General features: G+C 41.9%; 1 protein-coding gene across 5 annotated transcripts in view; it reads left to right on the top strand.

Annotated features, from left to right (window-relative positions):
- The window catches only part of gabpb1 (GA binding protein transcription factor subunit beta 1), a 103605-nt gene that overhangs the window by 69543 nt on the left and 18303 nt on the right, over positions 1-15759 (top strand). For 3 of the 5 annotated variants that reach the window (XM_048563179.2, XM_048563178.2, XM_059639256.1), the window contains 2 exons: positions 4920-5102; positions 6164-6279. In XM_048563179.2, the coding sequence (XP_048419136.1) occupies positions 4920-5102; positions 6164-6279 (299 nt within the window). Of the gene's footprint in view, positions 1-4919; positions 5103-6163; positions 6280-9930; positions 9989-15759 lie in introns of all 5 variants that reach the window. The other 2 variants (XR_007250628.2, XM_059639257.1) reach the window with 1 other exon arrangement.

Raw genomic sequence — 15759 nt, 5'->3', positions numbered from 1 at the left:
CAGCAACATAATGTTGCTGAACTCCTGTTATCTCACTTTTTGAAAGCATCCCGCTGACCAGTCATCCCTTTGCCTGCAACAATCGACTCCAATCAACCTTTGAAAGTAGTTTACCTTTTTTCACATGACTGCCAATATTGTCCTGCATAATTATTTCTAGAAGCTTCCCCACTACCAAACTTAAACTGGTATATAATAAATGGCCTTATTCTTACAACCTTTTCTGAACAAGAATGTATAGACCTTTAAGCCTGCAGTCTTCTGGCACCTTCCCGAGTCTAGGGAAGACTGAAAGGTAATTGCCAGTGCACCTGCTACTTTGACTCTGGCTCTGGCTTCCTTCAATATTTTTGGATGTATCTCAGCCAGTCCCAGTCCGTTGTCAGATTTGCGTATCATTAGCCTATCCAACACTCCCTCATCATCAATTTTGAACCTTTGTATTTACAGAGTTTCTCTTCTGTCACTGTGGCTTACGTAGCATCTATCTCCTTGGTATGGACAGGTGCAAAATATTCATTTTAATACTTCAGCCACCTTCTTAACTCCTATATAATCTACTTTTTTTGATCCCTGATCATCCCTGCTGTTTCCTTTTACTTTCCTTTTAATGTTAATGGGTGTATTGAAGACTTTTAAGATTCACATTTATGTTGGTTGCCAGGCTTTTCTCATTAATCACTCATGGCTTCTTTAATTGCTTTGTCAACACAACCCCAAACACCTTTTGAATTGTTTCTGGGCTATATTTTGTACCTGACGCTGGGTACACATAAGAAATACAAAAAGTAAGAAGCCAGAATCAGAAAAAAAGTCAGGTTTCTGCAGTATTTAGGCAATAGCCATTTCTTTTCTCCTTGAAAACTTTGCTTGGCTATTTCTCCATAGTCATTTGATTTTTCAGTCGAAAATAGGTAAACTATACTGCACGTGAAGTTGTTGCCTTTGTTTACAGTAAGTCACACGTTTAAAAACGTGTCAATCCAGGGAATGCCCACATAGCTTGATTTAAAACTTCCAATCCCCCCTGTACTTTTTGGTTTTTTATGTATTCCTAACAACAACAATGGTGATGGGTGTAGCGAACAAATGTTTGGTAGCTAAACTTCCTAGTGATACCGAAGAGGTGTAGGAAAGTAAGCTGTTGAGAGGAGGTACGGAGTGTGCAAAGGAATGTACATGGGTCAAGTAAATCAACAAAAAAAATTGGTAGATGGTGTTTAATGTGGGGAATATGTGAAGTTGTCCACTTTGGCAGGAAGTGTAGAACAGTCAATTTAAATGGAGAGAGATTACAGAACTTTGATTTGCAGAAACCTGGATGTCCTGTCCATGAATTGCAAAAGGTTAGTCTGCAACAACAGCACATTGTTTGGAAAGCAAGTGGAATGTTGTGGTTCTTTGCAAAGAGAATGTGAATGCAGGGAAGTATTATTGCAGAGGGACAGGGCCTTGCTGCAACTGTATCTGAATTCCTTTTGATTCTAACCTAATTATGTCCTTTCTCAGACACTCAGAAGGTTCACTTCTATCATTTTCTGGAATGAAGTGATTATCCTATGATAAAAAATTAGAAGACTGGACCTATGCCATGGGAGTCTAAAAGAATGAAAGCTGATTTTATTGAAATATAAGAGGAGACTTAATGGAGTGGATGCTGTCCTGTCCTGTGGTGGGCACTGTTTAAAAATAAGAGGCCACCCTTTTAAGATGAAGATAAAGGGGGGGAAAATGTGGGTTGTTAATCTGTGGAATACTCTTTCTCAGAAAGTAGTGGAGGATGTATCATTGAATTCTTTTCAAGGCAGAGTTGGATAGACTTTTCATAAACTAAGGATTCAAAAGTTACAGGGGCCAGACAGGATTGGAGTTTAGGTCTCAGAGCAGCTGTGATCTTGTTAAATATGGCATGGGCTAGAAAGTTGAAAGGGCCTAGTCCTGTTCATTCTTGTTCAGAAATATCGGCTGAAAGGTTGTTAATAGTGCAAACTCTAAGGGAAAATGCATTTGCCTCTAACCAAAATTTTAATGATGCTATTTGAATTTATTATATTGTAGCATAAAAGAAAATTAAAACCAAAACTGTGATTGATATTCTAAAAGATGGGTAGTAATTTTCCACTAATGAATAGCCTCCACCTGACACACCAACATTTCGAAGTTTTAAAGTTCAGAAGAGGTAATGTTTTTAACATCTGAATGCAGTTTATGACCCATTTGGATAACAGTTGTTTTTCATTTGTTCAGGGGATGTGGATGTTACTGTTTCAGAATACCTATTCCTAATTGCCCTTGAGAAGTTGGGAGTGAACCACTGCTGTCCTGGGGTGTATCTACACCCAGAGTGCTATTAGAAAATGAGTAACTAGATTGAAGAAACAGTGATATATTCCTGAGCTGGACAGATGCCTGGCTTATGGGGATCTTGCAGCTGGTGGAGTTCCTTGTATGTGCTACCTCCTAGGTGGTAGAGGTTGCAGGTTTGGAAAGAGCTATTGAGTGATTTGCTACGGTGTACTTTGTAGATGGTACATGTTGGTGGTGGGTGTGGAGAACACTTCTAGATGTGTTACCAATAATGTGGGCTGCTTTATCCTGGTTGGTGTTGCTAGACATGAATCCATCCAGGCAAGTGGAGAGAATGCCATCACACTCCTGACTTTGGTTCTGTAGATTCTGAACAGACATTAGAGAAGCAAGAGGTGAGTTACTTGTTGCAGAAATTCTTGCCTCCAAACTGCTCTTGTAACCAACATATTGTGAGGCTGGTCCAGTTAAGTTTCTGATCGGTGGTATACTCTAAAATGTCAATAGCATTATGCATCACTGGTGTAAGATGCTGGAAATCCAGCCATACTAGAGCAGTCACAAAAGTTAAAATTCTTGCACATGTGCAAAATTCTCCAATTTACCTCAGTTTCAAAGGTTGTCAAAGCACAAACCAGGTTTTTGTACTTAACAAGAATGACTGACTGACTGACTAATTATTACAAATACATGGATTCCAGTACTACTAAAATAGTTATGAACTGTTGATGAATAGCGGTTTTAAAACACTAACTCCCTTATAAACTCCATCCATATGCACGTAGAGACAGTCACAGGCAGGAAATGAAAACTTGGGGTGAGTGTGGTATGATGGCCAGAGGGAAAAGCTGGGAAGACATTTGTTGAAATGGTCCTTTTGGCAAATCCGGGTATGTGCTACTCCATGATTGTCCTTCACTACTTTCACTTACTTGCAGAAACTACAGGTACAGTTGGTTCACACTTTTAAAATCTCTGGCTTACTAGTTAAAAGGCATAGCTTACAGCAACTGCTGATAGAAAAATAAATTGGCTTTCTTCAAACTTAGTTATTTTTTCCCTATGGCAGAAAAAAGGGTCAACTCCTGCTCTTGTGGAGCTCTGGCTACTCCCAATCATTCTCACTCCCGAGCTATTCAGCCGTCTGGGAGCCACTCAATTCTTAGCATAGAGTAGGCCATTGTCATCGATTTGTGGACTAATGACCAGTTGCCATTCTTCTTGTTTCATCTCGGCCAAAGCTCTATTCTCACACAATCCCCTGGCTCCAGCTCATCAGCGACCAGGATTCCACTATTGCTTGAATAAACAGTTGTGTCAACAGTACTTGCAATGAGTGTCCTGTGCTCACTTTTTTTAAAAATGCAGCTCGTCCTTGTTTTAAGAACAGTGCCTTTCCCATCTCAGTCCACAATCCGTAATACAGAAAAGTAAAAAGATCAAATCTCTTCAGTAGTGGGGGATTCAGCGATTGTGGGTGATGGTTAGATTCTGTCTTGTTGAAGGTGTTTGTTAATAGCAATTATGTCAAACTGAATTAATGTTTCAAATCCAGCATGACTCATTTTTGAATCAGTATCCCCCAGAGTGTTAGCTTAGTGCCACTAATAAACCATTAGTCTTTAAATATTGCAACCTCGGAAAGAAATATGTGATCATCTTCAGTTTAAGGGCTTAGCAGTTGTTGTATCTGAAATAAACTTCAACGTAAAAGGTTGTTTAATTCAGCTATTTGAAATAATTCAGATGATATTTTGATATAGTTGATATTAATTTTATAAACTTTGATAGATGACAAGTCATTTCTAGCACTACCCAGTTTTCTAGATGAGTTGAGATTTAGTCATCTGTGCATTCTTAAAGGGGATCATAATTCTTGAAGCGATTTGTTTTTTTATTTAGCATTTTTATGCCTTTTGGATTCATATTGATATTTTTATATAGTGATAGGTCATTTTTTTTTAAACTCTCCTTCCAATTCTAGGATGAAATACTTTGAAAGATCAAAATACAGAGGCAACATCAGCTTGACTAGCCTTTTTGTTTTGTTTGGTGCTTTAGCTGGTAGTTTGGTTTAAACCTATTGCCTTCTCAGTCTCGTTATTCTGTTGAAAGGTGTGTAATGTTAAAGTGAACTGGTGGACAGCCTCTGTTAACTTAAACTATGCAAACCTGGCCGCAATGCTGAAAAAAGTTGTTCCTTGATGGACCAGATGTGCAGCGGTTGAAGTACCATTTAATTTTTATTGATGAACTTGTATGGTGTTCCTAGTTTTAAAATCTTTCCAAACAGTGGTAACTTGGTACAGTTGTGTGTTTAGCTGGGCCTATTGGCCCATTGCCCCCTAGTTTTTTTTATTCCAAATATAAAATTAACATTCTCTTGTCATAATAGCAGTACTGCAGTCAGTCTGTGGCTCTCCTTCTACACTTCCTGGTGGATACCTTTAAACACAGTCTTTACATCATCTTGACAGATCAATTGGTAATCTTTCAACTTGATCAAAAGAATTACTAGGTTTTGACTATTGTTTCCTGAAATCTCCAGGTGGGAAGCGTCCGTTTCTAAAAGTTGGGATTATAAATCAATGTTTTTTTTTGCTTTACTTCAGCAGTTGCCTCAGAAGAAGTAGTGACAGCAGACTCAGTGGATAGTGCAATTCAACAAGTTGTCAGCAGTGGAGGTCAGCAGGTGATTACCATTGTTACTGATGATATTCAACTGAGCAACTTACAGGCAGCCAGTGATGGCTTGCATCAACCAATCATCGTCACAATGCAAGATGGACAACAAGGTGAGTAATTCATGGATTGATTAAGGCTGTGCAGTCGCTCAACGGTTAGATTAGAGATTAGATTCCCTACAGTGTGGAAACAGGCCCTTCGGCCCAACAAGTCCACACCGCCCCTTGAAGCATCCCACCCAGACCCATCCCCCTATAACCCACCCACCCCTGAACACTACAGGCAATTTACCATGGCCATTTCACTTAAACTGCACATCTTTGGACTGTGGGAGGAAACCGGAGCACCCAGAGGAAACCCACACTGACATGGGGAGAATGTGCAAACTCCACACTGATAGTCGCCCGTGGCGGGAATTGAACCCGGGGCCCTGGTGCTGTGAGGCTGCAGTGCTAACCACTGAGCCACCGTGCAGCCCCCTAGCATTGCTGCCTTACAGGGCCAGGGGGCCTGGGTTCAATTGCAGCCTTGGATGATTGTGTGGAGTTTGTATGTTTGCCCCACTTCTCTGATTTCCTCCACAGTCCAAAGATATGGAGGTTAGGTGGATTGGAAGTGATAAATTGTCCCATAGTGTCCAGGAGTGTGCAGTCTAGGGAGATTAGCTATGGTAAACCACTCCCCTTCCCCAAGGAGTTGTGGAAGTGGATCTGGGTGGGATGTGCTTCAAAGGGTGGGTGCAGACTTAATGGGCTAAATGGCCTCCCCCATGTTGTAGGGATTTTATGATAAATACTAGCCTGAGCAAAAGCTGAATGTGTTTATTTTCCAGTATTCATTCTTTGGTTATACGTACAAGGTAATATTACAATGCTGGACATTCCCAGATAGTTGAACAGGTGGACCACAGTCACTGTTATACACTGAATTTGAGAACTTGCAGTTCATTGTATGGCTACACATACTGATTACAAAAAAAAATTGAATGTTTCAGATAATGTTGTCAGAGATCGCTCTGCACATCAAACACTTCAGTATACAAAGCATGTAAAATTCAGTTCAGCTGAGCTTACAACTATTTAAAACATAGGGAATTTAGTGCAAATATTTTTGCACACCGGTTTCTGAAGTTTTCTTTCTCCCTTTTGTAATCTTTTTCTGTGTGTTCTAGTTCTGACTGTTCCAGCTACTGACATTGCTGAAGAGACCGTGGTTACTGAGGAACCATTGATGAAGAGGCAGTATGTGGAGATAATTGAAAATCATGCAGACACCACAGAAATTGAGGTAAGAAAGAAGGTAGCTTTTTCACACTGAGGCATAATCTTAACTCTAATCTTGCATTGCATCAGATCTGAGAAACTGTTTCCTTGATTAATTATCTGAAGCACTCCAAAGACTAGTTCCTTTCTGTCATTATCTCGTGGTGCTATGTTAGCTCGAATCCAAATACTGTACTGCATATATTGTTTCCTCTAGTCATCATTTTCTCTATCAAGACTCATGTCATGCTACCTTTTTAAGTACCTACTACCAGTAATGTTTTCCTCAGTTAAATACTGCCAATTGTTGTCTTGCACGTCAATGTGTGAGATACTATATCAATATAAGTAATCTCTGCGAGTGCTTGTTATTTGTGGTGATACATTAAGAAATGGAAAGAGAAGCAAATGTTGCACATCCGGGTCCCACCGTTTCCTGACATGTTCTGTCCCCTTTGCCCAAAGATCTCTCTGTTCACTTATGATGAATCCTCGCAGAAACCCTAAAAGTGTCATCCTTGAGTCAATGGACTGTTGACAACTAGGCAATTATTGCATACAGAGAGAGCACGTTTCAGTGATGTTCCATCTATTTCTTTAGTTTTGAAAACCAGGTTTGGTAATCGACCAGCACCATAACTTCAATTATGGAACAGTTCTCGTAAACTTCCTTGATAATGGGAACTGCAGATGCTGGAAAATCCAAGACAATAAAATGTGAGGCTAGATGAACACAGCAGGCCCAGCAGCATCTCAGGAGCCCAAAAGCTGACGTTTCGGGCCTAGACCCTTCATCAGAGACGGGGATGGGGTGAGGGTTCTGGAATAAATAGGGAGACAGGGGGAGGCAGACCGAAGATGGAGAGAAAAGAAGATAGGTGGAGAGGAGAGTATAGATGGGGAGGTAGGGAGGGGATAGGTCAGTCCAGGGAAGATGGACAGGTCAAGGAGGTGGGATGAGGTTAGTAGGTAGGAGATGGAGGTGCGGCTTGGGGTGGGAGGAAGGGATGGGTGAGAGGAAGAACAGGTTAGGGAGGCAGAGACAGGCTGGACTGGCTTTGGGATTCAGTGGGTGGAGGGGAAGAGCTGGGCTGGTTGTGTGGTGCAGTGGGGGGAGGGGACGAACTGGGCTGGTTTTGGGATGCGGTGGGGGAAGGGGAGATTTTGAAGCTGGTGAAGTCCACATTGATGCCATTGGGCTGCAGGGTTCCTAAGCGGAATATGAGTTGCTGTTCATGCAACCTTCGGGTGGCATCATTGTGGCACTGCAGGAGGCCCATGATGGACATGCCATCTAAAGAATGGGAGGGGGAGCGGAAATGGTTTGCGACTGGGAGGTGCAGTTGCTTATTGCGAACTGAGCGGAGGTGTTCTGCAAAGCGGTCCCCAAGCCTCCGCTTGGTTTCCCCAATGTAGAGGAAGCCGCACCGGGTACAGTGGATGCAGTATACCACATTGGCAGATGTGCAGGTGAACCTCTGCTTAATATGGAAAGTCATCTTGGGGCCTGGGATAGGGGTGAGGGAGGAGGTGTGGGGGCAAGCGTAGCATTTCCTGCGGTTGCAGGGGAAGGTGCCGGGTGTGGTGGGGTTGGAGGGCAGTGTGGAGCGAACAAGGGAGTCACGGAGAGAGTGGTCTGTCCGGAAAGCAGACAAGGGTAGGGATGGAAAAATGTCTTGGGTGGTGGGGTCGGATTGTAGATGACGGAAGTGTCGGAGGATGATGCATTGTATCCGGAGGTTGGTGGGGTGGTACGTGAGAACGAGGGGGATCCTCTTTGGGCGGTTGTGGCGGGGGCGGGGTGTGAGGGATGTGTTGCGGGAAATGCGGGAGACGCGGTCAAGGGCGTTCTCGACCACTGTGGGGGGAAAGTTGCAGTCCTTGAAGAACTTGGACATCTGGGATGTGCAGGAGTGAAATGCCTCATCGTGGGAGCAGATGCGGCGGAGGCGGAGGAATTGGGAATAGGGGATGGAATTTTTGCAGGAGGGTGGGTGGGAGGAGGTGTATTGTAGGTAGCTGTGGGAGTCGGTGGGCTTGAAATGGACATCAGTTACAAGCTGGTTGCCTGAGATGGAGACTGAGATGTCCAGGAGGGTGAGGGATGTGCTGGAGATGGCCCAGGTGAACTGAAGGTTGGGGTGGAAGGTGCCCAGGTGAACTGAAGGTTGGGGTTCACCAGCTTCAAAATCTCCCCTTTCCCTACTGCATCCCTAAACCAGCCTAGTTCATCCCCTCCCCCCACTGCACCACACAACCAGCCCAGCTCTTCCCCCCCACCCACTGCATCCCAAAACCAGTCCAACCTGTCTCTGCCTCCCTAACCTGTTCTTCCTCTCACCCATCCCTCCCTCCCACCCCAAGCCGCACCCCCATCTACCTACTAACCTCATCCCACCTCCTTGACCTGTCCGTCTTCCCTGGACTGACCTATCCCCTCCCTACCTCCCCACCTACACCCTCTCCACCTATCTTCTTTTCTCTCCATCTTCGGTCCGCCTCCCCCTCTCTCCCTATTTATTCCAGTTCCCTCCCCCCATCCCCCTCTCTGATGAAGGGTCTAGGCCTGGAACGTCAGCTTTTGTGCTCCTGAGATGCTGCTGGGCCTGCTGTGTTCATCCAGCCTCACATTTTATTATCTCGTAAACTTCCTTTCAGGTCTTTGATGAAAGTGTTAATTGTGAGCAGGATTGTGAACAAAGGATCAATTTATTTTTGTTGTTGTCGTTGTTGTGTTCATCGTATTTGACTGTGAATACTAAGACTCCTGGGGAATTTGGAGGATTGGTAAAGTTTCAGGAGAACAAAACTGGCCCTATTATTGGAAGATAACAAAGTGTGAGGCTGGATGAACACAACAGGCCCAGCAGCATCTCAGGAGCACAAAAGCTGACGTTTCGGGCCTAGACCCTTCATCAGAGAGCGTTCTGTGGTCAGATCAATTGCAGTGCAGTGTTTTGTTTAGGCTCCCAAATGTTACTGGTGTAATTGGACTCCCCGTGGGTCGATGAAGAGGTCTGTAGTTGTGATGAGGATTCCAGAGCCAGCATCAAATGGTTTTTGTAAAGCCTGCCTCGCTTCTAGTTTTGTCTAAAAGCAGGTTTTGAAATGGAGAATTACACTTCTGCTCCTAGACATAGTAGCAGTTGAAAACAGCATCAGTTTTCTGGCATCCAGCATAATGTAGAGTATAAGTGAGAAAAATCTGTCTCTTTTACCTGTTCTGTGAAAGAACTAAAACCTTCTCCATGTCAGCACAATGTAATTGATCAAACCAATGAATTGTATCACAAATGTGAGCCATAGTTTTAAAATTCGGCAGTTTGGTCTTTGTAAGGTGCCTGATAATCATTTCAAAACTGGAAATGTTTAAGAATTAGAATTGTGCTGACAAACCTAGATACAAAATTTTGCTGGGAATTGGAGTGAGAAAGTGGTGTAGTGTAACATAATGCATACTGTGAACTAGTAGTATATAGGCCCAGGGTAATGTTCTTGGCTAGTTCTATCCCACCATAGCAGCTGATGGTATTTAAAGTCTAAAATAAATCCTGTTATACCTCACTGGGATAATGTGCTGACAAACAAGTCCTGCTATTCCTGGAGTCATCAGAAAAGTTAAAGATTTAAAAAAACTACATACTATTTTCCTACTTACCTGATTTTTCTGATCTAGGTTGACAGAAAGCATGGACCATCTTACTCTACTTAACAAGAACTACCATTTATTACAAGTAAGACTCTAGCTACATATAAACAATTAGGAAGAGTTGACATATAGCTCTACTAGGTAAAACTCTTGTCCCCTTATAAAATTCCCCTTGTGTGAATGTTTACACATGTGTGCACGCACATGCAGACAGGGTGAGAAAGAAAAACTTGGGATTATGGATGGAGGGAAAACTGGATGGGCAGCTCAGTGGTCTCTGTTCAGATGATCTTCTGAGATAGTTCTTATGTTGATCAGAATACTGCTTCATGGCCTTCCTTCTCCGTCTGCACTCACTAGTTTGCGGGAGACAAAGGGTAGCTTGTTCACACTTAGAAAAAGGTAACCATCTTTTAATTAAAAGTTCCAGTTTATATCAACTGGTGAAGCAAAAGTAAACTGGATTTCTTTGGACTTAGAGTAGGTTTTGCTGCAGAGAACAGATACCCAGCTCCTGAACTGGTGGAGATCTGATCACTTCTCTGTATATTGCTCATTTGTTAGCTGAGAACCAATCACGTAGTTGTTGAATGGCAGAATGGCAGAAGGCCTTTATTATTAATAACTGGTCATTCATCCGTAGACCAATCAGCTACTTGTTGCCAACATGAAAACTTCATTTGTACAGGACCCAGCTCAGTTCCAACTGGTCTACAAACTGCACTTTAATGACTGCTAGAACCAGCAGCTGTATAAAACAATGCTTGCAATGAGTGTCAGGTTACTTGTTTCAAAACATGCAGCAATCCACTGATGTTCATTGGTGTTAAAATTGTTGTTTTCTCATTTTAATCTATAATTAAAAGTACAGAGAAAATAAAAGGACACAGTCTTTACCCCCCAGTCCAACACTGACACCTCTACATTAGATCCCAAAATGATCTTTGAAATGGCCTAGTATGTCATGTGATTGTATCAAACAACTACAAGATTTTTTTTGTTAAAGGCGGTACACCTGCACCACATGGATTGTCATAGTTCAAGAAAGCAACTCTCTACCACTTTCTCCAGGGCAGTTTGGATGGACAATAAGTGCTAACCCAGCCAGCAGTGCTGATGTTCTGCAAAAGAGTAAATAAAAACTTGGGGAATTGCCAGCAGTTCCAGACACAAAGTGTGAATTCCCCAGCTATCCACCTCCACTCTCTTTGTCCCATTGACTGTTGTGTAGATCTTAGCCTATATATTATTAATTATACTATTCCATGTCATGGTATATCTAAGAATTTTCCCTTTTGTACCTTCTTTGATTATTACTGGTTTTTGCTATTTTTGATAAGACCTTCAAAAATGAGTTGGTTTTTACCCACACTCCTTCAGAAAAAGACGTGAGTACAATTTCCAATTTCAATGTGCAGCAATTGCTTCTAATTTTCTATCCTTGTGCAATTATCACTCAAGGAACAAAAATAAAATAAATCCTCCTCTTTCTCCTGCCATTTGTGAAAACAAAGCACCCATGCTTCTGCCTGGTGGATTCTCCAATCATGAACATTATTGATCTACATGGTTAATCTGAGGATGAAATTTTTCTTAAAATCTTCTCTCTTTTTCTCCTCTATAAGTATTGACCTGGGAATGCGTTGCATTAAGCCACTTCCATGAGTTTCTGTACCATTTTGAATCCTGGAACAAGAGCTAGCTGGGCTGTGATAGCCCAGCAGACGACATTGCTTGGTATCAGAGATAATGGGAACTGCAGATGCTGGAGAATCCAAGATAACAAAGTGTGCAGCTGGATGAACACTTTGTTATCTGACATTGGTTGGTAATTGGGATTGGGAATCCTAATCAGAAGATGTAAACTGTCTGTCCTTATTTGTTCTCTTTCACAGCATGGTAAAAAGATGCAGCAGGTTTTGCTGCTCATTATGTAATAAGAGTGTACATTTACATAAATTAGCTGTTATAGCTTTGACAGTGTACTATATGATAGCAGTTGATTTCACCTCCCATCCACCCATTGTATAAGTGTGCCCCAATCATAGGTGGGAAAAGCCCTGAATCTGAAACTTTCATGGAGGTCCTCTCACTTGTTCATAATTGGCATAATTCTGACCTGTGACCTGTGCCCCCAAAATATCTATTAACGTTGACTGTGTGCCTTTAATGCTGCCCCTATGAGGATGCACCAACCTGAAACCAACTTGATGTGCCAGACAAAGAAATATCTGCTTTCTGAATTACTGAGGTGTCTTGGAAATTTAATATCTCAAATGCTTCAAAGCCAAATGCCATATGAATGGTTCTGATTGAGGCTGGAGGAACGCACTGTTACTTTAGTCCTACTGCTCAGTGATCACAATATAACTGGAAATAGTATTTTTATTTTATCAAGATGATCAATTAAGTATGATACTTGTGCTTTAAACAATATCTGTCGCCAAATAAATGTAGTTATTGCTTTATTATCAAAACAAAACTTGGCAAAACAAAGCAAAACAATCCCTGGTCACTGATCCCTCCATCAAGGGGAAAAGTCTCCTCTTTTCTATCATAATTTTATACATCTAAATTATGTCTCCTTTGCTGCAAAATCTCTGTATCCTGCTCACAACTCACCCTTGCATCTGGTTTTGCATTATCTGCAAATTTTGAGATTCTTTATACATATAAAAAAGCACTTTGGCAAATGAGTTATTTTGAAGAAAGTAGATGAAGCACAGTTTTGCAGAGGTCAGTACTCTAGGTTTGGCAGGTGTAGTCAGTTCACTAATGCATAGGTGCCTCTAACTTTTCACGTGCAACTTGCTCAAAAATCTTGATGTTTCTTTCAATCACTCTTTCAAAAGAACAGAGATAATGGGAACTGCAGATGCTGGAGAATCCAAGATAACAAAGTGTGAAGCTGGATGAACACAGCAGGCCAAGCAGCATCAGAGATTGCTGTGTTCATCCAGCTTCACACTTTGTTATCTTTCAAAAGAACACATTGGTTTCACCCTGAGTTCACCAGGGGGTTTTGTTTGCCAAGAAATCCCAATGATTGCTGTCTCCAACAATGAAGCAACCTCTTCCTTTGACATTCAATTGCATTACCACTGGTCACTCAACCTGGGAATCACAATTGACAGAAAATTAAATGAACTAATTACGTTGGATAGAGATAGTAGGAACTGCCAATGCTGGAGAATCTGAGATAACAAGGATTGTTATCAGATATAATGATTATATTAAATGTTATGTCTACATTAACTTGCCTAAGACCGGGAGTTGTGCAGTAAGTACCTCACCACTTGATTTCCCCCAAAGCCTGTCCATAGAATGACTGGAATTCAGTGGGGCAGAGAGATTTACATGTTTTAGAACGTGACTGAACATTATTAAGGTACAGCAAGTAATCAACAAGGCTAATGGAATGTTATCCTTTACTATGGAATTGAGTATGAAAGTAAGGATCAAAAACAGAAATAGCAGGAGAAGTTCAGCAAGTCTGGCAGCATGGAGAAAGGGAATGAAGGAGTTAATGTTTCAGTCCAGTGACTCCTCCAAAATTTACCTTGTTTCCACTGGAGTGTAGAAGACTGTGGGGTGGCCTGCTTGAAGTGTATACAATCCTGAATGGCCTTGACAAGATGTATATGGATGTTTCCTCTTGTTGGTGAGTCCAAAGTTAGGTGTTAGCTTTTCAGGACAGAGGGAAATTTATCCTGAATTGTGTTTACACATTTGGAACATTCTGCCCCAAAAGATGTTTGAGTTTTTAAAAAAATATCAGTGGATTGATTTCCTAGGAATTCTGGAATTTCCAAAGAAATCTAATTTTTTAGAGGAGGTCGATGGAAGCATGGAATTTGGAACACGAACACATGATTCATATCGAATGGTGGAATGGGCTCAAAGCCACATGGTCTACACATTAACTGATATGTTGGTAGATGCAGATTCTATTAGAAGTATAATTAGGTGATTGGACGTGTATTTGAAGACAGAAGATTAACTTAAATGTCATGAGCAATGTTACAGAGTTCACTTTCAGCGTTAGCATTGCCACAGGAGGGAGAATGGTTTCCTTCAAGGTTGTAATATTCTGATTGTAACAAACTGTATTTTCTCTTGGAATTTAAAGCTCAATTTTCTTTATCTTTGAATAATTAGGAGACTCTGAATCAAATATTTATGATTTCATCCAATTTCTTTTGGGTGATAATCTTCAAATTAAACACTATAAAGCTGTCCCTTTGCATATAATGAAGTTCCATGCTAATTTTGCACAACATCCATTCCATATCATTTCAAACTGTCAGTATATTACAAATATAAAACATTCACCCAGAAGCTTACAACCAATTTAGATTAGTTTCCCTCCAGAATAGCTGCTGTCTGATGCAGGTCACCGTTTAAGAGCAGTGACCAGCAAAGTTTGAAGCTAAACATCGCTACAATGCTCCAGACACTAGAACAACAGTGAGCATTTCCATAAGAGGTCAGCTAGTGTTTTGCTGACTCTCCTTCACCTTGCCAACTTGTTGAGCTAAGGACATTGTCATTCAGCCTCGATTAGTTCAAAGTTCTAGTTGAGCTGTTCTTGGCATGCATAGAGCAGGGACAGGAATGGTTGTTGCAGGTTCCGGGATTTAGATGTTTCAGTAAGAACAGAGAAGATGGTAAAAGGGGTGGAGGTGTGGCATTGTTGGTCAACACAGTATTACAGTTGCAGAAAGGATGTTTGGGGACTCGTCAACTGAGGTAGTATGGGCTGAGGTTAGAAACAGGAAAGGAGAGGTCACCCTGTTGGGAGTTTTCTACAGGCCTCCAAATAGTTCCAGAGATGTAGAGAAAAGGATAGCAAAGATGATTCTCGATAGGAGTGAGAGAGACAGGGTAGTTGTCATGGGGGACTTCAACTTTCCAGATATTGACTGGGAACACTATAGTTTGAGTAATATAGATGGGTCAGTTTTTGTCCAGCGTGTGCAGGAGGGCTTCCTGACACAGTATGTAGATAGGCCAACAAGGGGCGAAGCCACATTAGATTTGGTACTGGGTAATGAGCCCGGCCAGGTGTTAGATTTGGAAGTAGGTGAGCACTTTGGTGATAGAGATCACAATTCTGTTATGTTTACTTTAGTGATGGAAAGGGATAGGTGTATACCACTGGGCAAGAGTTATAGCTTGGGGAAAGGCAATTATGATGAGATTAGGCAAGATTTAGGGAGCATAGGATGGAAAAAGAAACTGCAGGGGATGGGCACATGAGAAATGTGGAGCTTATTCAAGGAATAGCTCCTGTGTGTCCGAGATAAGTATGTACCTGTCAGGCAGGGAGGAAGCTGTAGAGCACAGGAGCCGTGGTTTACGAAGGAGGTGGAATCTCTGGTCAAGAGGAAGAAGGCAGCTTATGTTAGGATGAGATGTGAAGGCTCAGTTAGGGCACTTGAGGGCTATGAGATAACCAGGAAAGACCTAAAGAGAGAGCTCAGAGGAGCCAGGAGGAGACATGAGAAGTTGTTGGCGGATAGGATCAGGGTAAACCCTAAGGCTTTCTCTAGGTATTTAAGGAATAAAAAAATGACGAAAGTAAGATTAGGGCCAATCAAGGATAGTAGTGGTAAGTTGTGTGTGGAGTCAGATGAGATAGGGAAAGCGCTAAATGAATATTTTTCAACAGTATTCACTCTAGAAAACGACAATGTTGTCGAGGAGAATACTGAGATACAGGCTACTAGACTAGGTGGGATTGAGGTTCACACGGAAGAGGTATTAGAAATCCTACAGAGGGTGAAGATAGATAAGCCCCCTGGGCCGGATGGGATTTATCCTCGGATCCTCTGGGAAGCCAGGGAGGAGATTGCC

Source organism: Stegostoma tigrinum, chromosome 33, assembly GCF_030684315.1.
Source record: "Stegostoma tigrinum isolate sSteTig4 chromosome 33, sSteTig4.hap1, whole genome shotgun sequence".
In the NCBI taxonomy this organism is placed as follows: domain Eukaryota; kingdom Metazoa; phylum Chordata; class Chondrichthyes; order Orectolobiformes; family Stegostomatidae; genus Stegostoma; species Stegostoma tigrinum.
Note: the sequence above shows the minus strand (reverse complement) of the source record. Positions and strands in the feature narration are given on the sequence as shown.